Source organism: Hipposideros armiger, unplaced genomic scaffold, assembly GCF_001890085.2.
Source record: "Hipposideros armiger isolate ML-2016 unplaced genomic scaffold, ASM189008v1 scaffold_92, whole genome shotgun sequence".
Taxonomy (NCBI): Eukaryota; Metazoa; Chordata; class Mammalia; order Chiroptera; family Hipposideridae; genus Hipposideros; species Hipposideros armiger.
The window spans coordinates 723484-746936 of NW_017731442.1; the positions used below are offsets into that span (position 1 = coordinate 723484).

Genomic DNA, 23453 nt, shown 5'->3' on the forward strand with positions numbered 1-23453 from the left:
GCTCCTTCCTGAGGGTCAGGCAGAAATGAGCTTAGGCAGCAGCATGAGGGTTGTAAGTCAGACCCAAGAAACAACAGTTGAGAGTGATGGAGCCCCCCTTCCCTGGAGGGGGACAAGCCTGGGCCCTCCCCTGACAGTGATGGAGTGAGTCTGGTCCAGCCTGAACATGGTAGGGAGTTCGGGGAGTGACCTGGACCCTCAACATTTCTAAGTCACTGCTAGCCTGAGGCATCCAGGGAAGGCTGGCTCTGGACACTCGCAGTAGCTCCCACAGCAGCAGCCGTGCACTGGTGCCCTGGGAGGTCAGGCCGCCAGTGGCCATGATGTGCCAGACGTGGCTGCGGGAGGGTCTGTGGCCCTAGGGCTCTTGTACTCAGCCCCGGCAGTTGGTCTGTGGTCACTCACTTTGGCTAAAAAGCAAAAGAAGACCTCGAGTCGGGGCAGGGAGGCCAAAGACAGTTACAAGTTTGGGGAATTTAGAAGTGGTTCCACTTGGAGGCAGAAAGGCCAAGTCAGAAGACCTCAATAATCAGCACACATTGGTTAAGTCCTTACTGTGTACCATGTACTCCATCATATGACAAGGATACTCAACACCAATAGGACTAGGGGTCAGGGGTCAGACTGACCGGGGCTTAAGTCTGGTCTTCCTCTTTACTACTTAGTGACTCTGGGAGTTGCTTAACCTCTCTGAGCCTGTTTCCTCGTCTACAAATGTGATAATAATAGTGCCCATGGGAATAATAAAATAACCCACAGGTTTATGAGAGTTAAATGAGATAATGCATTTAAGGCCCTTGTCAAAGTGGTAAGCCCTCAATAAATGACTTTATTATTTTTTTAATATTATGACACGGCCTCTGCCTTTGGGGCACTTAGGGTACAGCGCCCCAAGGCTACAGCTGGAGAGCCCAGCCCTATCACCATGGCTCAGGAAGGGAAAATGAGGCATCATTGTAACTCCACGCATGACTCTTCTAGTGGCTTCCTGTCGAAGAAGAGGTCTCAGTCGCACAAGTAACTCCAGAATTAATCCAGAGCCCATAACAATTCAATAATTCCATCTTTTGTTCCCCCCTTTCCCTTTCTTGGGGTGGTTTAGCAAGTTTCATCTGGTCCTTTCCTGTGGCTACATTAAGTAAAAGTTCCCTCCTTGGGGGGTGACCGGTTAGCTCAGTTGGTTAGAACGTGGTGCTGATAACACCAAGGTTGCCGGTTCGATCCCCGCATGGGCCACTGTGAGCTGTGCCCTCCCTGAAAGAGTCAACTATGCCATTGTAGCATGAAAGCAATATGTAACCAATGACTATGGCCGTTCACCAATAAAATTTAGGAAAAAAAAAAAAGTTCCCTCCTTGTGGAGATAAGCAGCAGAGCCAATGAAGGGACACTTGGGACCCAGACCAAACCTGGCCCCACCACTCCTATGTCCCACGTCCCAGGCCATGTCAGTACTGAGCTCTCAGCTCTCTGCCTGCAGGCGTACCCACGCACATGCGTGAGCCTAGACAAGGCCAGAAACTGTGTGTGTGTGTGTGTGGGGAACCCTGAATCCTGGGGGTGAGATGTGCTAAAGAGGTGGGAAGAGCTCTTGCTGAGTCAGGTGGGCCCAAGGCCCAGACTTGGGGTCCCTGAGCAAGCAGCCCAGCCCAAGCTGACTCCTTGAGATTTCCTTGATGAGGCTCTGGGAATCAGGACCAGGGGCCACTGGGCCTCTAGATAACTACTTGGTGATGAAGTTCTGAGAAGGCATCTCTGCAGCCCCTAAAGTGTCCCCTCTTAGATTATGTAGGGCCCTCTCCAGGTGTACACCCTCCTGACATTAAAAACACATTTCCTGGCAAGGCTGGCAGGAGGGCTTGGGCCTGAAAAGACAAGGAGTCTCAAAGGCTTCCAGGGCCGGCCCTGCGCAGGGCTCACTGGGGCCCAGTCTGCCACTTAGCTCCATGTCATCAGGTTAGGTCCTGCCTTCCCTTCCGTGTGGGGTGTCATCAGTCAGGAGTTTTATGCTTGGGAACAAGTGGAGGGGCCCCTCTGGGGAGCCCTTAGAAAACCTCTCTGGGATCCCTGACCCCAAGGCTTGGGTTTGGCTGGACCCACCCTCCTGATCCCAGATCTCTCCAGCACCCGATCCCCAGCTCAAGGGGAATCTGAGAACCCCCAGATGGAAACATGGCTCTGTGGTCCTCTGTGGGGGACACAACAGGGCTTCTTCTACCCGTGTGGGCCCTTGGATGGGGAAGCCATGGGAATGACTACCTCTGACCTAGATTCCCCATGCAGCGGAGGGCGGGCTGCTCCCAGTGGCCTCCCTGGGGTCTGGCTGTCAATTACCCACGAAGAAATACCCAGCACAAGGACACCCCGGGGACTCTGCTTTCTCTGTCTTCCCAGGAGCAGGCAGAGTGGATGCAAAGAGCTCTTGTTTGGTCTGCTCTCCTGGGAACAGTGAAGGCTGGTTTCCCAAGCAGGGCTATGGTTTGGCTTCAGTTCCATTAGAAAATCTTTGCTTATGGCCTCCTCAGTTTGGTCTGATGCCCTGACCCTGCCCATGTCCAGAGGTCACAGCTGTCAGCCCCTGCCTCTGGGAAGGTTGCTCCAAACACTGCCACTGCCAAACTGCCAAACCCCTTTCTGTTTCTTTCTCCCTGCAGCCCAACTCCTCGTTCCGACCGCAGCAAAGAGCCTCCCCCGCAAGCCTGGTGGCCAAGGCCCAGTCCTTGCCCTCAGACCAGCCCACGGGGACCTTCAGCCCTCTGACCACCTCAGATACCAGCAGCCCTCAGAAGCCCCTCCGCATAGCCCCGGCCTCCGGCCCTCCTCCAGGCCGGTCTTCACCAGCGGGTTCCCCCCGCACCCGGCATGCCCAGATCAGCACCAGCAACCTGTACCTGCCCCAGGACCCTGCAGTGGCCAAGGGTGCCCTAGCTGGCGAGGACACAGGCGTCGTGACACATGAGCAGTTCAAGGCTGCACTCAGGATGGTGGTGGACCAGGGTGACCCCCGGCTGCTGCTGGACAGCTACGTGAAGATTGGCGAGGGCTCCACAGGCATTGTCTGCCTGGCACGGGAGAAGCACTCAGGCCGCCAGGTGGCTGTCAAGATGATGGACCTCAGGAAGCAGCAGCGCAGGGAGTTGCTCTTTAATGAGGTGGGAGGAGAGGGCAGACGGGGGAGGGCATTTGGGATGGGCCGTGGGCACAGAGCCAGGCTGGACAGGTGTGAGCAGGGGCAGTGGGGACTGCCCAGCGCTCAGGCATCCCTGCCTGCCCCCAGGTGGTGATAATGCGGGACTACCAGCACCTCAACGTGGTGGAGATGTACAAGAGCTACCTGGTGGGCGAGGAGCTGTGGGTGCTTATGGAGTTCCTGCAGGGAGGGGCCCTCACGGACATCATCTCCCAAGTCAGGTGGGCAGCTGGAAGGCTGGGCCCCTAATGCTGGTGGGAGGGCTGCCCCCACCATTGCCCTGGCTGGGGTATCAAGCAGCCTCAGGCCCAGCAGACTTGGGGGGGCCTATCAGATCATCCTGAGTGCCCCCTGTCTGTTTGGGTTAATAGGCCCAGGGGTCTCAAGGGAGTGGGAGGATGTGGTGATCTCCACCCTAAGCTCAGGCCCATTTCCGCCAGGGCTCTGTCCTGACTGGGCTCCCGCACCACATTGCCCAAGAGCTGTGGAGCCCGGTACCAGGGGCACCTACTCTCCTAGCCCATCTGCAGCCCAGCCAAAGCTAACGTTCTCTTCCACCGGTGACCCTGCCTTCCCTGCCCAGGCTGAACGAGGAGCAGATCGCCACTGTGTGTGAGGCCGTGCTGCAGGCCCTGGCTTACCTGCATGCCCAAGGTGTCATCCACCGGGACATCAAGAGTGACTCTATCCTGCTGACCCTCGATGGCAGGGTAGGGCCCTCCCCACCCTGGCACACCTGTGCCCCCACTCCCCTGTTCCCAGCATGGCTCCTCCTCCTAGTTCACCACTCACTCCCCTTTTCCCCCCTCTCATCCCAACCCCAGGTGAAACTCTCAGACTTCGGATTCTGTGCTCAGATCAGCAAAGACGTCCCTAAGAGGAAGTCCCTGGTGGGAACTCCCTACTGGATGGCTCCTGAAGTGATCTCCAGATCTCTGTATGCGACCGAGGTGACCTTTCCCTCCATCCCCCAGTCCTCCCAGAAGAGGCTTGGGGACACAGGACTCTTCCACTTTTGCCCCCTCCAGAGGCCCCCTCCAACCAAAAATAGCCCTGGTTCTCAGGTCCCCACTTTGTTAACACCCTACCCAACAGCCCACTGTCCCCTTTTGGATGGGCCTACTCTTGTCTGTGACTTTGCTGCAACAAACCGGTCCCAAAAATGCTCCCCACCCCCACCAACTCAAGAACAGGGTGGGGTATGGCCAGGCTTCTCCGTATGTGATGGCCTATCTCAGAGAGTGGCTGACAGCTGTGTCCCTAGTCAATGGTAGCTTATGCAGGAAGTAACTGATCACAAGGTAGGTGGCCAGGAAGGAAGTCAGCTCACCAAGGACAACTGGGACCAGCTGCTCCCCTCCCTTTGCAGCATGCTGGTTACCAAGGGGCCAGACTGGCCAGTGGAGTCAGGGACATTCTCCTTCTACAGGTGGATATCTGGTCTCTGGGTATCATGGTGATAGAGATGGTGGACGGGGAGCCACCTTACTTCAGCGACTCCCCAGTGCAAGCCATGAAGAGGCTCCGGGACAGCCCCCCACCCAAGCTGAAAAACGCTCACAAGGTCAGTCGGTACACACGGTGTGACTCCACAGACCCCATTCTTCCTGAGGCTTGGAGGACCGAGCCTGGCCTCCCAGGCCCAACCTCTCCCTTCCACAGAAGCCACAGGGCCTAGGCTCCCGGAAAAGGCTCCTCTTTCTCCACACAAAAACTGCACCTGGGTGTGGAGCCACATCAAATGTACAAACACCCACGGTCACTCTGACAGGTTTCCACCTGCAAGCAATTGACAGGAGCCCAAGAGGCAGGAAAGCAAGATTGTCAGGAATCCCTGATGTCCTCGGGAGGCATCTAGAGAAGTTAACTGAGCAGGAACCCCTCCACCCCATCTGTCAGAGGAACCATACCATGGCCCGGTGTTCCCAGTCTATCGCAGTGAATCGGCTTGTCCTCCATCAGTGCACATCCTGACCACATCTGAGCCACAGCTTTTTCCTTAAAACGTGTGTGTGTGTGTGTGTGTGTGTGTGTGTGTGTGTGTGTGTGTGTGTAACCCTTTTCTGACAAATCCACCCCCAAACCAGCAGGCCTTACCTATGGATATCCCCTACGGGTGACCAGGTCAGCACAGGGCTGCAAAACGGCACTGCCATCTGGTGGCCATAGTGAGAAATGTCCCAGAGGTTTGAAGCCGTCCCTAAACGGCAAATAGTTCTGTGCCCAACACAGCTGGATGGGAGGACAGACAGGAAACACCTTCTGAGACAACTGGTGCTTGGAGACCACTGTTGACCCCAAGATTAGCATATGGGGGAGATTTCCAACTGACTAATTCCCCAGAGGATGTAGCCTTCTCTAAGAGCCCAAGAGTCAGCCTCATCCCAAGATATTGGTTCAAAATGAACCAAGATAAGCCCTTAACTTAGACTCTGAGGCTTAGGTCAATAAAGAAATCTTCCTTTTCAGGTCCCACCTTGTTCTTTTCTATTTTTAAAAACACTTCTTCATCCCTGATCTCTTTTTTATCTTCATTAAAGCCCTATGTGGCAGGCAGGGCAGGCACATTTTATCATTAGCCCATTTTGCAGATGAGAAAACTGAGGTCTAGAGAAAATTGCAGCTTTCCCGAAATCAAGGATAGACCCAGGACTGGATCAGTGATCCCTTTCCACAGAGCCACAGAGCCTGAACGCTGAGAGCTCAGAGAAGCAGAGCAGAATGGGCTGTATTTGGAGCCCAGCTCCCCAGTGCTCTGGGCATCCTAATTCTATTGCTCAGGAGCACCCCTACTTTTCCTGGACTAATGCTGACTTTCTTTACCTACCTGATAATCCAAAATGTGCTGAGCCTGGGAGGAACCAGGAAGTAAGAAATGAGAGAATTTGAGACTTTCAAATGATGGTGGGGCCAGGCAGATGGATCACCCCACAGCGACTGCAAACTGTGGCTGCTTCTCACTGCCCTGTCTCCACAGGTGTCCCCAGTGCTGCGAGACTTCCTGGAAAGGATGCTGGTGCGGGACCCCCAGGAGAGAGCCACAGCCCAAGAGCTCCTGGACCATCCCTTCCTGCTGCAGACGGGGCTACCAGAATGCCTGGTGCCCCTGATCCATCTCTACCGCAAGCAGACCTCTACTTGCTGAATCCACCCCCAGGGTGCACCTGCCACCTGTGCCCACAGGCAGGGGACACTGGGCAACTAGCTTGCCGACAGGGCCTGCCTGCCTCATTTTCTCAGTATTCTCTCCAAAGATTGAATGTGAAGCCCCACGCCCACCCACCCTCCTGCCCCTCAGCCCACTGGGCCAGGCCGGACCTGCCCCTCAGTCTCTCTCCCCTCCAAGAGAGTCCCCAGTTGCCTTTGGGATGATGGAGACCCCTTCTTCAGGATGACCCTTTGTTATTTGCACAGGGATATTTCTAAGAAACACCGAGACCAGCACTTCTGGCCGCTGCAGCCAACATAGCAGAAAAGGCTGCTGCGGTTTTTTTTAAAGGCAGTTGCACACTAGCATCCCAGGCCACCCAAGAGGGCGGAGTGCCAGTTTTCACCAGGATACTTGCTGTTCTCAGCTTCAATTCCAAACCCTGGGGCCTCGAGAGGGCCACAGGGAAGGTTTTCATTGCCTGAATCTGTCTTCTTCCCTTGTGTCTGACTTCTTGGAGACACAGTCCCACCTGCACCTGCTTCCACACCCACCTGCACTGACAACACACAACACTCTTATGCACAGCCTGCTGTGAACTGTGAACAGCCAGCTCATAGGCCACGGGAGGCCACAGGAAGGGGAGGGGCATTTTCTGGGTAAAAGAGAAACAATGGAGGTGGTAAAAGTGGTGTTACTTTACAGGATGCGTATGCTCACTCGTGCCTGTGTGTGTGTGTGTGTGTGTGTGTGTGTGTGTAAGCAGAGGAAGGTCACCCCAACAGCCTGGCCCCATCAGTAAGGCTTGCCCATTCTCTCTTCCACTAAGTTCTGCACTGAAGGGACCTGGTTTCTTGGTTTGGCTTCCCACCTCTTAAGTCCCGTGTCTCTACCTGACCAGTGAAGAGGTCTGTCTTGAGTCTAACTCATCCTGCAGTCTGGGCAGGTTTCTGAGTGTCTCCTGTACTATGGAGTCTGAAAGCCCAAGACCAGAAGAATGAGGAAACAAACTTTGTTTTACTTGTGAGCTCCATCTCAATAACCAGGTCATCAGGGACCCTCTTCAAAATCCTGGTCTGGGGAGATGGGCCAGCTCCCAGGGTTCCATGTTGTCAAGAGAATGGGCACCCCCATTTGTGCAAACCATCTGCCCCTAGCTGCCTCCTCAGATAACTTGTCTCCTTGTCCTCTTTCCCTCCCCACCTTTAGGGCTGTTGTGAGACAGGGAAGCCCAGGGAAGAACTCCAGGTGTCTGGATGTTATCTAGATCATATTTTTAGATTTCTCTGCTCCCTAGTGGCCTGCTCTGGGACAAAACAAACAGAAAAACTGCAAGGACTTTTTTTTTAAGGGTCAGAGTTTCAAAAACAAAAGCGTCTTCCCTAGAAACTTTTTTGTGAATTGTTTGCACTTGTGCCTGTTTTAAATTAAACTGAGTGTTCAAAACCTCTGGACTTCCTATTGTCTCTGGGAGTGGAGCCAAGCTGTTTTCGAGCTGGGCACCCTGTAGTGGGTGTCTGGTGTGGTCCCCCCCAACATGAGCTCTCCAGCGGCCGCTCGAGTCCACAGAAAACCCAGCTCCTTGGTGGTGTGTGGGCCCAAAATGAGAGCAGTGAAGGAGGGAAACAGGAAGCGAAAGGCCCTTGGGACCGAAAGGGCTGAGAAATAGACAGGGCTCTGTCCCAGGGGAGAGGAGCCCAACCAGGAAACCCAGAGCTGTGCATGGTGTTTGCCAGCGCCACGGGAGTTCTCGTGGCAGCCACCTGGGCTGACAACCACTTTATGTGGCAGCTTCTCCCTTCCCCTGTTTGCTTCTCACTCCCTGGAAAGTCAAAGGCTACTTGCCTCACGCTGTCTATAGGAAGGGGCCTGGGACTGCTGCTAGTGAGAAAGCAGTCTCTTTCAGTTCTCAGAACTGAGGGAGACTGTGAGGAGTTGTGAAAGAGCAGTGCAGTGGCAGAAAATCAAGAAACCTGGGTTCTAGTCCTGGGGTGGGGGAGGTGAATAAAATCATCTTTAAACTTCTAGCTCTGACACTGATTCCAGTACTTCCTTCCTGAGAGCTCATCCTACCCACCAACCCTGGGCTCACTGAAACCTCATAACGAGGAGCAAGGAATCATGCAGACCTTCTCCCGCTCCCCAAAGCTTTCACACCTAGACAGCTGACCTGGTTTGAGGGCCCCAGTCCCACCAGCTCAGTCAGAAACAGCACCTGAGTCTTACCTTCTGGACGGATGGGCAGAGATAGAGGCTGAAGAAAGGTGGAACCTTCCCAGGAAGTAAGTGCACCCCTCCACCTCTCCAAAGGGAGCCCAGAGTCAGGAGTGGTTGGTAAGGCAAAGAGAGGCTATTTCTTGCAATTGAACAATACTGGATTTATTAACTATTCTTTTGAGTTCTGATAGGCCTTCCTCCACACAGTGTCATTCCAAAAGCATATGCGTACATCATTCAGCCTCACACAGACCAGCGCTGAGTTGGTCTTGGAGTACCGAGCTTCAGAGGCATGGGTGACTCTTCACAACGACGAAAACAACAAGAGTTGGAAAAGCAAAATGCTTAGAAAAGTCTCTTCTACAGTGGCGAGAGCTAGAGATGACCCCAACCCCAACGCCTTGGGGTTGACAATGAGAAGAAGTTCAGGAGAGCGAAATGCGGTGAAATGTATATGTTCTGCACAGAGCTGGGCCTGGTAAGAAATCTGCAAGAACAGCAAGTCAGTCAAACACACAATTCAGTTAAGATAGGAACAATCTGCTGTGGTTTTTTAGAAACATCACTTTCAACCACTGAGTCTTTGGCAGCTCCATGGAGAGGAGCCCTGGTGGTTGTTTACCCAATAAAGAGGGCCCAAGGTGACATTCAACCAGAAAGCCCCATGTCAGCAACACTTGAAAGATGACAGCACCTTCAACACATTGTGCAACCCAGACCTCATGGTGTTCTGAAAAAGCCAAAATACTTGTAGTCTTACACCATTAAAAACTTCATGAAAATTAAACACAGTTGGAGAATAAGTGAGCAAGCAAGAATTAGAAAAAAGTTTGCACTTGAGGTATCCACTCATCCCCCATCCCACCCCAGATCCTCTCCCTCTGGACTTTCGGGCCCTTCTGTATTCACCCACCACCCAGACAGTGGGACTTAGGGGAGGCAGATGTCTGAGGAGGAGTGGGGGAAGGGCAAATACCCCAGCAATGAAAGCAGAACTCATCAGAAGAAAACAGTGCATAATTAGTAGGTCCAAGGTTCAGAAATCATAAGGAAGGGGGTGGAAGCTCTAATTTTTCAGAAGATAGCAGGACCTGTCAGGACACAGAGCCTTAACTTGGAAGATCTTGGGGTCCTTAGTGATGGGTCTGGGCTCCTGCTACTCCAAATGCGACTTTTTTGTTCATTGTCCCTCACTTCACTGCTGTGAAATGACTTCAAGTATCAGGATTTAATATACTACAAAAGTTAGAGTATTCCATTGGTAAATGCACATGGAGGGAGAAGCATAGAGCGGTGATCCCTAATAACAACCGCAAGTCGGAACTCCCAGCCAGGGCTCAGTGAGGAAGAGCGCAGTGCTGCCACCAGGGGGCGCCAGAGATCACGTCCCGCATGGGGGCCCTAACGGCCTCGCCGGCCGGGAGGGGTGGAAGGATTGGGGAGGTGTCTGACACCTACACAAGGCCCGCTCCTGATCACCCATCCCTCACCCCCAGGCCCAACTTCTCAGCGCAGGTCATTCTCTCTCTGGGCAATTCCTGTAGAGTTATTGGTGAGAAACCTTCCGTTCTGCAAAGACGACTAGGTCAGCGTCTTGAAAAGACCCCAACGCAAGTGGGTGGGTGGGGTGCACGTTTAACCTTCAGGGTTCACAGCAAGAGGCCCCACGCTCTGCAACCCTGCGGGCTGGGCGCTCAGATACATGTGCTAGCGCTTCCGAAGGGTCCTAGGGTACGCAATTCACCAGACCGCTAGTTCCCCCACGCTAGGCCGGCACAAAGAAGGGGGCGGGGAGGGAGGGAACGAAGGACCAGGCCGGGAAAGGGCCTTTAACCACCTCTCCGCAGGTGCCTCTGACTCACTAATCTGTCTGGTAATGAAGCTGGGCGGAGCCTGCGTCCCACGCTTAGGGGCAGAGGCAGGGGTCCTTGGTCCCGACCTCGGGCATCCATCATCTGCCCTGCCCTCCGTTAACGGCCCAGCAAGAAGCAAGAGCCATTTAACAGCCCCCTCCCAGCTCTCGCCAGAGTTTGATGTAATTTAAACCCGGACCTGCTGCTCGTGTGGGCTTCCGACTCCCGCGCGCCGCCGTTTAACGTGGCAAACACTTCAGTCAATTATCCCCCTCGCGGAGCTTCTATTTAAAGAGACATTGTCAGGTTCTTAAGCCTCGGATCAGACCTGCTGCTTTCAGCTTCATATACAAAGACTCAAAAGACTTGAGGATTGGAAGAAGTACAATTAAGCAAAGCCTTCGCAACCGTTCCACCCTGCAGGAGCTGGGAGGCGGTGGGGGTGGGGCAGTGCTAACTCCTTTCCATTTCAGTGAGAGGAAGTAAGGCTGGGCCAGGAGGGGTGAGACCTCAAAGATGGTACTCAAATGCAACCGAGCCCGTGGATGGGCTGGGTAGAGGTTGGTGTGGGTCAATGACCCTCACATTGTCAATTAGGTTGAATCCTGGGTGGGCCTGGGGCAGAGGCCGTGGGAGCTGAAGTAACCCAGAAGCTGGTCGGTCGTTCAACACCAAGGGCTCTGCCATGTCCAAAATGTGCTTTCATTGTCTTGAGGCAGGAGTTTCTCCCCAGAAAAACTTAACCTTCAGATTCCTTCCTAATCAGCCCTCCTGTCCAGAAAGGCTCTAAGGCCCGTCTCAGTTCCCTTCTCCAACCCTTAAGGGGAAAGGAGACTTAGGTGATGCGTGGCATTATTGTCAGCATCACTGGGGTAGGCCCTTGTTCTGCAAGTCCACTCTTCTGCCTGCCTGCCAGGGCGTGGAATAACCCGGGAAGGGTAATGGGACCATTAGGAGCCAGCCAGACTCAGGACTGAGCCTTAGGCAGAGGAAAGGAGGTCCATCTTCTTGGCTAGAAGCCCATGGAACCATTTCTTCTACTCCGCCCCCTTCCAGGACAGAAAAGGCAGGCTGTAGGGAAGGTGACTTAGGCAGAAAATACCAAAAATACCAACAAGCACACAAAAGAAATAATCGTGGTCCCTTTCAGAGAGAGGGGCAACTCGCCTTGGCAGCGGGGACAGGTTCTAGGCTCACGGGGGGGCGGGGAAGGAGGAAGGAATGCCGGGGAAGTGAGGGACCTGGAAGAAAGAAATCCCAGCGGAGCAGAGACAGAACGGTGCAGGGAACAGGGCTCATCCTCCACGCTATTTACCGCTGAGCGTGCAGCAACACGGCCTCGGTGCCTGACTGCCAAGGCTCCGGCCCAGGCACCGAGTGGGCCAGAGCGTTGGCCTCTAACTCCGGGCCACTCTCCGGCCCTGGTGCCTCCCCGACTAGGCTGGGGATGTCTGGAGCTGTGGAGCGTCGGCGCAAACCCAAGCGGCCAGAGCCGGGGCCGCCCTCGGGGTGGGGGCTAAGGCCAACGGGGGCTTGCACTAAGGTTGGGGGGACTCCTTCCAGCCCCTCATGCGAACGCCACCGCCCGGTCCCCGAAGACTGGGGCGAGTGTGGTCTGGCCATCAGGGCTCCCGCCCGCAATCGAGCCGCCTCCTCTTCTGTCACTGCACCCAGAGCCAGACTCATGCTCCGGCCCAACTCGGGCCGCTCGCTGCCCTGAGCCCGGTGCCGGCCAGAGCTCTTGCTCCCTGAGCCAGCCTCGCCACCGTGACCATGGCCTCCGGCCGCACGCGCAAAACGCGCCAGGAGAGGCCGCGGCAGACGGCGGGGGCTGGGTCGTCGGCGCTCAGGGCTGGGCGCGGGAGCCGGACGGCCAGGGGGGCTGTCGGAATTGGAGCCCCGGGCCGCGGCGGCGGCGGCTGCGCGGCCCCAGGGCCCGGTGAGGGCCTGCACGCAGGTTCCGTGGCCGCGAGCGGCAGCCAGCTGCAGAGCTGTAAGGCCCGCACGGTTGGTGCGGTCGAGGCGCAAACCGAGGCGGCGGAAAGAGCGCACCAGAAACTCGAGCACCGCCCCGTGGCCGCATGCCGCCGCCCACATCACGGGACTGTTGCCTGCAGAGTCGGCCGCCTCGGGGTCGCCGCTGAACTGCACCAGCAGCTGCACGGCGTCCAGGTGGCCGCGCTCGCACGCCAGGCTGAGCGCCGTGCGGCCGCGCTCGTCCCGCAGGTTCACGGCCGCACCCTGCTCCAGCAGCAGCCGCACAAAGCGCGAGCGCAGCGCGGGGTCTGGCAGCCCCACGGCCACCATGAGCGGCGTGCGGCCCTGCTCCGCGCGGCAGTCGATGATGCTGCGGTCCAGGGCATCCAGCACGAAGCGGGCCAGGTGCACTTTGCCCGCCTGCATGGCCTCCAGGAAGGTGCGCGTACCCGCTCGGGGGCACAGGTCCTTGGGTTTGAGCATGGCCCCTGCGGCCGCGCTCAGACGGCCAGGCAGCTCCGCACGGGGGCGCCCCTGTTCCGGTGCCCCGCCAGGCTCTGGACCTCGCGGGTACACTGGCTTTACTCCCTCTGCGCGTGGGCGGCTGCGACCGAGGGTCCTGAGCTTCTCACGCTTGTCCGCCCCGCTGCTCCCGCCGCCCCGCCGCTCCTGGGCCGCCTGGTGTGTCTCTTCTCCTTCCCTGGGCTTCCCGCCTGCCTGGAGGTGTAGGTTGCTTGCTACTCCGCGCTCTGTCCCTGGCCCGCCACAAGGCGACCGGCGCCGAAGCTCGGTCCCCTCCTGACTCTCCCGCTGCTTTCCCGGTGTCCGGCGCCCCTCAGTCACTTGTGGCCTGAAGCCGCGCCACTCACCCGCACCCGGGGCAGCCCCCGTTCCCCTGCTGAGACGGTGGCACGGGGCGCCGCCGCTCCTCAAGCTGCTGGCGCCGTCCTCCGCCTCCTCCCCTCTTGCGGGGGCTGGGCCACACCAGGGCGCTTGCTCCTTACTTGGGGGGCTCCGCGGCGCAGGAGCAGCCGCCCGCTGGGATACCTGGCTTTATAGCCTCAGGGGTCTCCATGGCAATGGCTGTCCTGGAAGCAGGCTGAGCTGTCAAGGCAGAAACGTCCCCAGCGGGGGACACCGCCCCGGACCCCTACTCCTTCGTGGGTCTCGATGTCGGAGATCGGCTCCTGCTCCGCGCTCTCCTGGGGCTGAGGCGGCGGTTGCTGGGCGGGAGCTTCTTGCTGTGGGCCACATGCACCCGACCGGGCCAATCCCAAAGTCACTGTCTTCTCTCCCCGCCCTCCGCCCCCAGCGGAGTCGGTGCCCGAGGCTCCTTAGAAACTGGCGGGACCTCGGGTCCGTCGGGAAAGACCGAGGGCTGCTCCCAGCGGCCCGGGTGGAAGGAAATTGGACCCCATAGAGCAAGACTGGACCATAAGCAAGCTAAGGGTGGCGGGGGTACCTGCGCTGTGCTCGGGGGTCGGGGGCGCTCGATCTGGCTGGGAACTGCCACTCGAAGTGTAGCAAACCAGGCACTCACACACAATTGTTCCTCCTGCACAGGCTCACTCGGAGCGGGGGTGGAGGTAGAGCGTGCTCTCCCATCTCAGACGTCTCCAACCCCGACAACGCGCCCGCCTGCCAGCTCCGCGAGACTGAGAAGCAGGCAGAGCGGCGGCCAGAGCGCGGCGCCGTAGGATCCCGGAGCGCGCCAGCTGCGTTAGCAAATCCCAGGCTCCGCAGGCCTGGGGTGAGGGGGAGTCAGGGCGCCTCAGAGCCGAAGGGGGGTGGGTGGGTGTGTAGGGTTGGAATGGATATTTTGTAAAGTAAGAAGTAAATCAGGTATCAACTACAGACTTTACTGAGATTTTTCGTGAGCCAGGTATTGTGTTCCCAGCAGTGGGAAATACAGAAGCAGAAGCACAGTTCTGGATGGAAAAGGCCTCTCTTCTCAAGCAGCAGATTAAAGGCCAGGACGGAAAAAATGGAGGCTATCACCTGAGAGCTGAATACATCTGTTCAATACAAACCGAGACAGTTCTTAGAGGAACAGGTGGAGTTGTGGGGAGGGGAGGGCTCTGGGGTCTTCTAAGAATAGGGCTTCTGAGGTGGTCTTCAAGGGATGTGAGGGATGGGGCCTGGCTGCTAAGAAACAAGGAAGACATTTCAGATGGGGTTACTGGTGCAAGGGCATGGAGGCAGGAAAAGCACCTTTAAGGGACAGTGTTGAGGACTGCTTTAAGGGGTCCCTTCCTATGAAAGACAGGGAATTAAGGGAAGAATAAAAATGGCCTCACTGACAAGAAGCACTGCCGCAGGAGCGGCCCCGGGAAAGGTATGGGGTGAAGAGAGGATTTACCTCTGGGAGGAAGTCCATGGGTGAGTGTAAAGTGGGCACATGGCTCTGCACCTTGAACTTTTTGCCTCCCTCCAGCTCCCAGGCTCCAGAGATATCCACCTAGCATGGGGCCCAGCCATACATAGAGCAGGCACTCCCACACCCCTCTGTCCTGGGGGAGCATGGGATGTATACCTGCGCACACTGCAAAGCCCCTCTTTTTATCTTCTTGCATTTTTTAATCCCTCTGGGGGATTTTCTCTCATGGTGTCACGGAAATGGCACAGTATTTGACATCAGAGTTAAGTCCCAGCTTGAAGGCATTTACTAGCAGTGTGGCTTCAGGCCTGCATATTCCCACCCACAAAATGACACTGATTCGCATAACACTACCCCAACTGCTTCATGCAAGATTGCTCTAGAGCAGCGGTTCTCAACCTTCCTAATGCCGGGACCCCTTAATACAGTTCCTCATGTTGTGGTGACCCCCAACCATAAAATTATTTTCATTGCTACTCTATAACTGTAATTTTGCTACTGTTGTGAATCGTAATGTAAATATCTTTTTGTTTTCCAATGGTCTTAGGCGACCCCTGTGAAAGGGTTGTTCGACCCCCAAAGGGGTCACGACCCACAGGTTGAGAACCGCTGCTCTAGAGAGTGCTGGGGGAGGGGGGGAGGAGAGAAGAGGTGCACAGTTATTCAGCACCCAGACCTGAAGGCCCCTCCTGGGTGTCACCCAGGAGTGGGTATAGACTCTCACCCCCGTGAGGACAAAGGAATGTTCTCCCTCTTTACTCAGATAGTGGAAGGAAGGCGCTTCTTCCCTTCATGACTCAATTTCCCTTTTCTCTAGCCTGAGAGAAATTGCTTCTTCCCTTCTTTCTGTTTTCAGGGTCAGGGAAGAGGGTACCCCTAGAATCTGTGTGTGGCAGGCTATCATACAACCAGGCAGTGACACCCCCCATGTGGAGGAGAGAAGCAGCAAGAACATGGAGTGGGCACCCCATTGGTTCTAAAAAGTCATGCCTCCTCCCCGCTGAGCCTCCCTAAGACAACACTGCCTTATTTATGTCCCCGTTCCCTGTGGAGGATGGATGCAGTTCCAGGGAAGAGATGCTGGGGCAGGTCCCCTTCAGGGCCTCACCCTGGCTTGTCAGAGAGCCCCATGCTAGGTGCTGTTTGGAAGAAGTAGCTGGCTCCATTTGCCCCAGCTGGCCTCACTGATCCAGCCAGGCCTGTGGCGGGAGGGTGGCGCGGGGTGCCAGGTCTCAGGCGCTGGAGCCTTCGCTCTGATTCCCCTGAGGGCTCAGTATGTTCTGAACAGAAAAGAAATAGCAGAGGTGAAAAAAAGCTGAGACTTTGCTGCAGAACAGAGGCACCAACAGCCGGAATTAGAAGCTGTCGCTTAGGAAGCTGAAGGCTGACAGGAGATAGAGGCAAGCAGGAGGCAGGCAGGCACTCCACTTTCCCTCCCCTCCCACCCGCTGAGCCTCTCCCCCTGCAGTCCTCAGGCTGGCAAAAGGGCTTCCTCCCAGAGACTGCTCAGGTCTGCAGTCTGTCACAGTCTGCAGCTGCTCCCCCCACCCCCAACCCCACAGGCCCCCTTCTTTCCTCCTTAAGTGTCACCAACCCCCTCACCCTGTCACGTTGCACCTCAGCTCAGCAGGGTTGGGCCTGGTGGCACGTGGCTGGGAGATCCAGAGAGCTTGGGGTGGGGGGTGCAGTGGGGAGGTGCAGGGGATGGGGTGAGTCAGCAGGGGACTCTGGCATCTGAATCAGCAGTGGGATTGGGAAGGGGGTAGGGACCCTTCCCTTTATGCAAAAGGTGAAACTGAGGCATGACCAGTGGATAGGGAACCTTGCCCCAGCCCCATAGATACGCAGCAGGAATGGAACTCCCAAGCCAATGCCCTTCACCTGCCCAGTGCCCTAAGGGAAGGCAACTCTTACTCTGCACATCCCCTGAAGCCAGGGATTAATTCATCTCCAAGGCCCAGAGACTATGGCATTTTCCCAGGGGCACCCTGCCCTTTTCTCAGAGGACAGAAAACAGGGAGGTGGGTACCTGGGCCTGGCCTCATGGGAAGTCCCAAGCTTGCTATTCAGAGGCCTCTCTAGGAGACAGGATTGCATCTGCTTCCCCATTCCTGGGCTTTCCAGCTCCACACTAGGGGCCCAGAGACAATGCCTGGCCGGCTGAGAGGTGAGGGAGAGATAGCCTCTCCTTTGCCTGAGCAGTCATTAGCAAAAGTTGGGGGCTGCCCAGTGGGCTCTATTTGGCACTGGCTCTGGCTTATGCCCCTGTGCCTGGGCCAGTGACTTCCTCTAGGTTTGGGTCCCCATCCCTGCATAGTTCTTACGCCTGGACTAGGGGGCAGATGGGGCAGCTCAGTGCCCAGCTGGAGGGTGCGGATAGAGCACTGCCCTTGGTTGTATCCAGGGTGTATGCATGCTGATATATGACAGGCCTTACTCCTGTGAATGAGCAGGCCCCTAAACTTACCCTGCAGCCAGGGACTGCTAGGATCCCAGACATCGGGCCCCCAGAGGGATGGGGGAGTCCTGTTTATTTTCCGAAGGCACAGGTGGTCATAGTTAATAGCATTTGCTATAACTCTCTGATAAGAAAACAACCTCTTCCCAGAATCAACCCCCACCCTGCCTTTCCCAAGCCAGTGTCTGTCCCCATTTGGGATTTGGGACTGTGCCATAGGTCCAGTGAATGGCTTCCCACAAGCCCCTCTACAGTGTTGGGGTCAAACATAACTGCCACAGAGGCGCGAGAACCTGACCACTCTAAGTTTGCCTAAAGGGATGCAGGTAGCCTGAAGGTTTGCAACTCCCCAAGAGGGTGGGGGACACCTTTGCACTAGGCTCTTCTGCTCTAGCCCTGAGGGTAGAAACAAGGAAGGGCCACATCTGGGTGGGGGTGGAGAACAGGGGTGACATCATTTTCCAGTGGTTGTGGCATCAGGGCCGGCAGAAAGGGAAGTGAATCCCCTCCAAGTCTGGAGGCAGGGCTATTCTGCTGGGCTCTAGAGGACACATCACCCTGGGGTTCAGCTCCCGACAATTTTCCTTCAGCCCACTTCATTTTGGGGCAGTCTACTCCCCTGCCCCCCATTTTTTAACTGTAGAACAGAGGCCAGGCTTAGGCAGGAAATATTGGGACAAGGTCCTTTAGTAAGAGTAAGAAGGAAAAAAATAAATAAACCTCATAAAGTCAGGGGAGATAACGATGCTGACTGTTGTCAGGCAGCCTGGTTGGGGATACATTCTAGGAAGTACCTCCCCCCAGGCCTAGGAAAACAGGTGAGCCAGGCTCCGGGTGGGAGAGCGCCCAAAAGGCTGTCCTCCCCTCACCACCAGCCCCAGCCCCAGATGTCTCAGCGGCCTGAGGGCCAGGCAGCTTAGGCAGCTTTTCCATGTCAGCCTCCCAGCCCCCATAGGCAGGAAGCCAGGGAAGAGACCTCAGCCCGAAATCGTAGGGGCAACCTGTCCAGACCTCAGGATGCTTGGAGGTCGTGCCAGGCTCTATATCAGGAAGCTGACAACAAGGCCATCTCAGGGCAGGCTCAAGATGGGGCCTAGAAGCCTGGGTGAGCTGCCTGCCTTATGGCAAGAGGGTTTGGAATTTGGTCCTGCTTAATCTACAGGTGCTAGGGTGGAGGTTTCAGGTGGCCAGGCCTAACCCTCCAGGTGAGGAAACTGAGTCCAGAGTAGGGCACCACCGGTTGCATATTAAGAAAGGCAGAGCAGGGCCAGGACCCCATTTCCTGCCTCCCAATCCATATTCTTTTGCCCTCAACAAATATATGACTTATTCAAGGTGGGAGAGAAGGATGAGGAGCAGGAAATCAGCTTGGAGACGACCTCTATGCCCCTGATGGTCCCCTGCCTTGATGGTATCTGGTCCCTGCCTCCTACTCTGGCCTGGTTATTGAGGAGGGGGCTCTAGGCTCCAAGGAAGCCCCAGCTTCCCAAAGCCTCAGGGTGCTGGGGCTGCTGGGGCCTTTCCTCTTAGGTGGATGGAGTCTTGTTGCAGAGAAGGGCGAACCTCTTTGCAGAATGTCTCAGTTGGCTGGGGGTATCAGAGATGGCTCTCCTGGGTGTCTGTCTTTGCTGTAAGTGGGTCCAGCTCACACAGCTCCCCAGAGGCCTCACAGGTCCTCTCAGGCTTGTCCTCTGCCTCAGAAGGGAAGCAGGCCCTGAGGCAGGTCCTCACCGACTCTTTCACCTCCGCCTCCAGGCCCTTCATCCTGACCTCGTACTCTGTCAGTGCCTCCTGCTGGAACTGTGGGGACAGCAAGGACCACCGCCTGGCTCAGGAGGGGCCACCTGCCCACTCTCCCTCCCGTGCACAGTGGAACAAGGACATGCCTGGTTTTTTCAGAGCTCCTCGGAGATGGGAATGGGAGGTGGGGCATAGCGGAGCCCATCAGGGAGCCTCTCACGAGAGAGGGTGCCAACCAAGCAAAGAGAGCTGCAGAGCTGCCTCATTTGAAAGGGCCCCAGGGCCCCGTGGGAACTAGAGCCTATAACCCACTGGTGAGGGCTGTCTCCCCTCCCCTGAGCTCCTTACTGGCAGCTCCCTGGAACAGGGCTCCCTTTACACCCAGGAGCCAGGCTAACTGCTGGGGTCCGGGGTGGTGGTCCCTGTCACCTGCTTTTCCATCTCCCGGATCTGTTCCAGGCAAGCTGCCTGCTTCTCCTCCAGCTTCTCCTGATGTCTCTCCAGGCTCTCTGTCATCTGGGTGGGAGTGAGAGGCAGAGAATCAGGATAGCACAATCTGGGGCGGCATCCAGCTACAATCCCAGCTAACCAGCTGTGAGACTTTGGACAAATTCCTTAACCTTTAAACAGTTGGGTTTTTTTTTTTAATTTGTAAAATGAGGATAATAGTATCTGTCTCACTGGATTGTGAAGGATTATAAGAGACAGTTCACGTGAAGCACCTGGCTTAGTGTCTGGGACAAGGTCAGGACTCAGTAGCTGGTAGTTCTGTACTGTTGCAAATAATCCCCAGGTGAGCTTTAGGTCCATTCTCAGCAGGACTTTCCTTCCTCTTCCAACTCCTTGGAGCCTCAGGAAGCCCCCTCACTCCTTCTCACCCACCCACTCCAATTCTTTCCTCCCCTAGCCAGCTAGTCCATATCATTCTACCCAGGACAGCTGACCAGAGACAGATTCCTTTAGGCTGGTACCCTAACCTCCACAGAAAGGTCAGAACCTCAGGCTGGCCTAGGGGCTCCCCTTCTCCGGCACTGCCTCCTCCCACCCCTAGCCGCACGGGCTGCTCTCGACAGTGTATTTCCTAACATCAGGGTAAAGGCCAGGGCCAACCTTTCACTCCTATGGAGAGTACATGCTCGCGTGTGTGTGTGTGTGTGTGTGTGTGTGTGTGTGTGTGTGTGTGTGTGTGTGTGTGTGTGTTTGGGAAGGACACACCTGTTTGATGACCTGCACCACCTCCTGGATGTGGGGGAGTTGTTAATCTCTCTCTTCAACCTGTTGAGGTGATCAGAGTTTCAGAGAGGGCAGGAGGCCCCTGGGAAGAGTTGGGTGAGGCAAAGATTCCTCAGGGTGTAGGCAAACTGAGAAATACGCTCAAGAAGCAGGAACCAGGCAGAGGGGTGAGCATGGAGAACCAAGGAGGATCTGAGGGGCTATTGGAAGCCCAGGGGAGCCCTGTGATGGGAGGGTTTCCTTACTAACTCTGCACTGTGCTTCAAGGCATGCATGGGGAAACACAGGTGGGAAGCTACTGTCCCAAGGTTTCACCTCCCTCTTTGCACGCTTGATTTTCCCTTAAATTCTCCTCTCTGCTCAAATAGTGTTGGCATCTGTGTTTTGCCTAAGTAGGACCCTCTGATCAGAGGTGAAAGAAGTCAGATTAACTTTCAAGAGCCAGGGGACAGGCACATCTCTGGGAATCAAGTCAGGATCCACTTGTAGGTAGGCCTCTTCCCACCTGGAGTGGTTTCTGCTCGGCACTGGGCCTGGAGTCTGAGTCCTGGGCCTCTCCTCCAGGACTCACCTCTCTTGGGCCATTTTGTCCGTGGTGACCTTGATCATGGCCTGGATCCGCTCCAACCTCTTGGCCTCCAGCTTTTTCTTCATTTCTTTAGTGTCACTGCAGAGAGACAGTCATCAGGAAGATGTTTTGTAGGACCTGAGCCCTCATGGGAGATGAGAGTCAGAAGTGGGAGGGAGGCAGCCATACGTCTCTGAAGTCTCCTTGAGGGTCTTAAGCTCTGCAGCCTGTTTCTCTCTGGCCAGCTCCATCATCTTGGCGATTTGCTGAGGGGAGAGTAAGGATGGGTTTAGGGGATGGGCTTAGCGTGAAGCCCTTTGTTATGCGCAGGGTGTGGGGTTGTTTGTCAGCCCCTCCCCTGCCCCACCCTGGCACCTCGGCCAAGTGCTGCTCCTTGCGCTTCAGGAGGCACTCATACTGCTCCTCGCCCTGCTGCAACAGCTCCAGTTCCAGCTTGTCCCTCAGCTCGCGCACGCGTGTGTCCGCGCCCTCGGGACCCTCTTCTGGCGTGGCCCTGGCGGTCTCCTCACAGGGCAGGGTCCTGCGGAGGCCACGTGGGGACAGGCCCTGAGCCCTCCGATGACCACGTCCGAACCGCAGACAGCAGGATGTTGCCGCCACCCCTTACCTTTTCTTGCGGGAGCCCTTGCCGGGGCCTAGCTTGCGGCCCCCGGGGCAGCCCCCGGTGCCCGATGGCCCAAGCATGGCCAGCTGTGCCGCGCCCCGCTGCAGCAGCTCCTCCCAGCGCCGCGCGCCGCGCCGCTCCAGCTCTCGCAGCTCCTTCTCGTGCCGCCGCTGCAGCTTCACGACGCCTTTCAGCTCCCGCAGCTCCTCCAGGCTGGTGGTCCGCGGCTCTGCGGGGACCCGGGTGAGGCGCCCCGCTGCCCAGGAGCCCGCCACGGGTCCCGGACCCTCCCCAGGCTCGTCCCCAAGACCGCTGAGACTCAGCAGGCCTTACCCTCAGCTTTTTTCGTGGCCTCCTCCCTGGTCCTGGCCCCAACTGCTGCAAGAGCCACAGGACTGGCTGACAAATGCCCTGGGGTCCCCCGGCTCAGCTTTGTTCCTCCCTGCCCGCTGGGGGTGGCAGCATGGACCCCCTGTAGTGCATTTTCTCAGCCCCGGAGGCTTCAGACACAGTGTTCCCTCCCCAGGTTAAAGGCTTATTTTTTTTTTTAGATCTGCTGCCAGGGTGGAATGTGCCTGTGGGTGCAGCCAGAGACGTCTAGACCCTTTCAGTAGGTAGGAGGACCCTGCGTGCATACCTGCTGACCCGTTGCTGATTGGGGCAGTTGTCCCATTGACTGGGCTAGCAACTGGACTCTCAGGAGGGAAGGGCTTCTGTGTAGGGAAAGCGAGTTAGGAAGATGGCTCCAATGGCCCTCCCTCCCTGAGTCTGGGGCTCTGCCCCCTCCCTCATCTTCCCACAGAGAGGGCAAAGTTCCTGGGGGGGCCCTGACAGTGGACCCAGCAACACAGACCTCAGGCAGGCTTCCCATGGCTTCCTTGAGCTTCACAGACTTCTTATCATGGGCGTTGAAGAACTTGATGGGATTGGCGAGGGCCACGGTAAGATCTGCGTGCACAGGGGCATCATGGGTCTGGTATGGAGACATACCTGGAAGCCTCCCCATCCTCACCTATCCTAGGATACCCTGTCTTGCCCCACTCTAGAAGCTGGCTTGAGAAGGGGGAAGGAAAATGGACAGCCCGGGCTCCCAGCATTCCACAGGTCTCTTACCTGCCCAGGTGTCAGGTACATAGTCCTTCATTTCCAGGAGGACCAAGAGCGAAGGCATGGTGAGGGGCATGTTGCTCTCACTGTGCAGGCACAGATGGTGGTATCCTGTTGGGTATGACGGGGTGGGCAATGAGCAGAGCCCACTGCCACCCAGCACTGCATGTGATCAGCCCAGTACTCAAGGCTTTTTGGCTTTAGAGTCAGAGAGGCCAGGGTCCAAGTCTGGCTGTGTGACTTTGGGCAGGTTGTTTTAAATCTCTGAGACTTGCCTGATCTGTGAAATAGGGAGAATAGTTTCAACCTCATGTGGTTATTGTTAAGATTAAGTGAGAACGTGTTATAAGCCTTTAAAACATTTTAAGTGCCCAATACGTGTCAGCTACTTAGGAAACTGCCCAGCGGTTCCAGGAAATTACAGACATTCTGTTAGGTGGGCAGAGTTCCCACCTCTGTCAGTTTCCTGGAGAGGTACTCTTCCTGCCCCACTCCTTAAGGCTGATAACATGGGAGGGTTAGGTAAGGTCTCAGGACCATCTCCCTGAAGCTGCCCCATCCTCCAGACAGGCTCCTGATGGTGGCCTTGGTCTCAGACCTGCTGAGAACAGCAAAGAAGGACCCATAACCTTACCGCAATTCAGGGCACTGATGGGGATGATGCGCTGTCCAAGAAATTTGTTGCCTTCCTCCATCACAGCCACCCTGAGAGAGGCCAGCTCAGGCATCAAGATCTGGGGAGAGTTCAGGATAGGACAAGCTGGGGGGGGGTGACCAAGTTGCTCCCCTCCCTGGTTCCAGAAGTCTAGGGTCACTGTGAGAACATGGCATGTATGACCAGATTTGGTGAGGAAAAGAGGGCACGCTCTAGGAGACACATATAGATATCCTCTCAGCTCATGCCATGGCCAGCCCATACAGAGCAGAAGGGCTGGATATGCAGCCCAGGGCTCTGGAGGT

At 56.3% G+C, this 23453-nt stretch overlaps 3 protein-coding genes across 9 annotated transcripts in view; 1 reads left to right on the forward strand and 2 right to left on the reverse strand.

The window, feature by feature from the left end:
- PAK6 (p21 (RAC1) activated kinase 6) overlaps nt 1-7769 on the forward strand; it is a 35271-nt gene extending 27502 nt beyond the window's left edge. For all 7 annotated transcript variants that reach the window (XM_019645053.1, XM_019645050.1, XM_019645048.1 and 4 more), the window contains 6 exons: nt 2655-3152; nt 3278-3411; nt 3774-3900; nt 4015-4140; nt 4620-4754; nt 6168-7769. In XM_019645053.1, coding sequence (XP_019500598.1) covers nt 2655-3152; nt 3278-3411; nt 3774-3900; nt 4015-4140; nt 4620-4754; nt 6168-6335 — 1188 coding nt within the window. In that variant the 3' untranslated portion in view covers nt 6336-7769. The remainder of the gene's footprint in view (nt 1-2654; nt 3153-3277; nt 3412-3773; nt 3901-4014; nt 4141-4619; nt 4755-6167) is intronic.
- A 939-nt stretch (nt 7770-8708) lies between these two features.
- ANKRD63 (ankyrin repeat domain 63) lies at nt 8709-13908 on the reverse strand. Its single transcript, XM_019645055.1, has 2 exons — nt 10608-13908; nt 8709-9042 (listed from the first exon to the last, which is right to left on the reverse strand). The coding sequence occupies exon 1, from the start codon at nt 12866-12868 to the stop codon at nt 11720-11722; it is 1149 nt and encodes a 382-aa protein (XP_019500600.1). The 5' UTR covers nt 12869-13908; the 3' UTR covers nt 8709-9042; nt 10608-11719.
- A 3368-nt stretch (nt 13909-17276) lies between these two features.
- The window catches only part of PLCB2 (phospholipase C beta 2), a 21039-nt gene continuing 14862 nt past the window's right edge, over nt 17277-23453 (reverse strand). Inside the window, 13 exon segments of the mRNA XM_019644854.1 lie at nt 17277-19020; nt 19390-19476; nt 20176-20208; nt 20211-20235; nt 20765-20860; nt 20951-21027; nt 21137-21302; nt 21390-21615; nt 21720-21764; nt 22024-22099; nt 22240-22334; nt 22500-22604; nt 23128-23227. Coding sequence (XP_019500399.1) covers nt 18817-19020; nt 19390-19476; nt 20176-20208; nt 20211-20235; nt 20765-20860; nt 20951-21027; nt 21137-21302; nt 21390-21615; nt 21720-21764; nt 22024-22099; nt 22240-22334; nt 22500-22604; nt 23128-23227 — 1335 coding nt within the window. The 3' untranslated portion in view covers nt 17277-18816.

Coding starts and splice junctions, on each gene's coding strand:
- ANKRD63 (XM_019645055.1), bottom strand. CDS start 12,868: ATGCTCAAACCCAAGGACCTGTGCCCCCGAGCGGGTACGCGCACCTTC.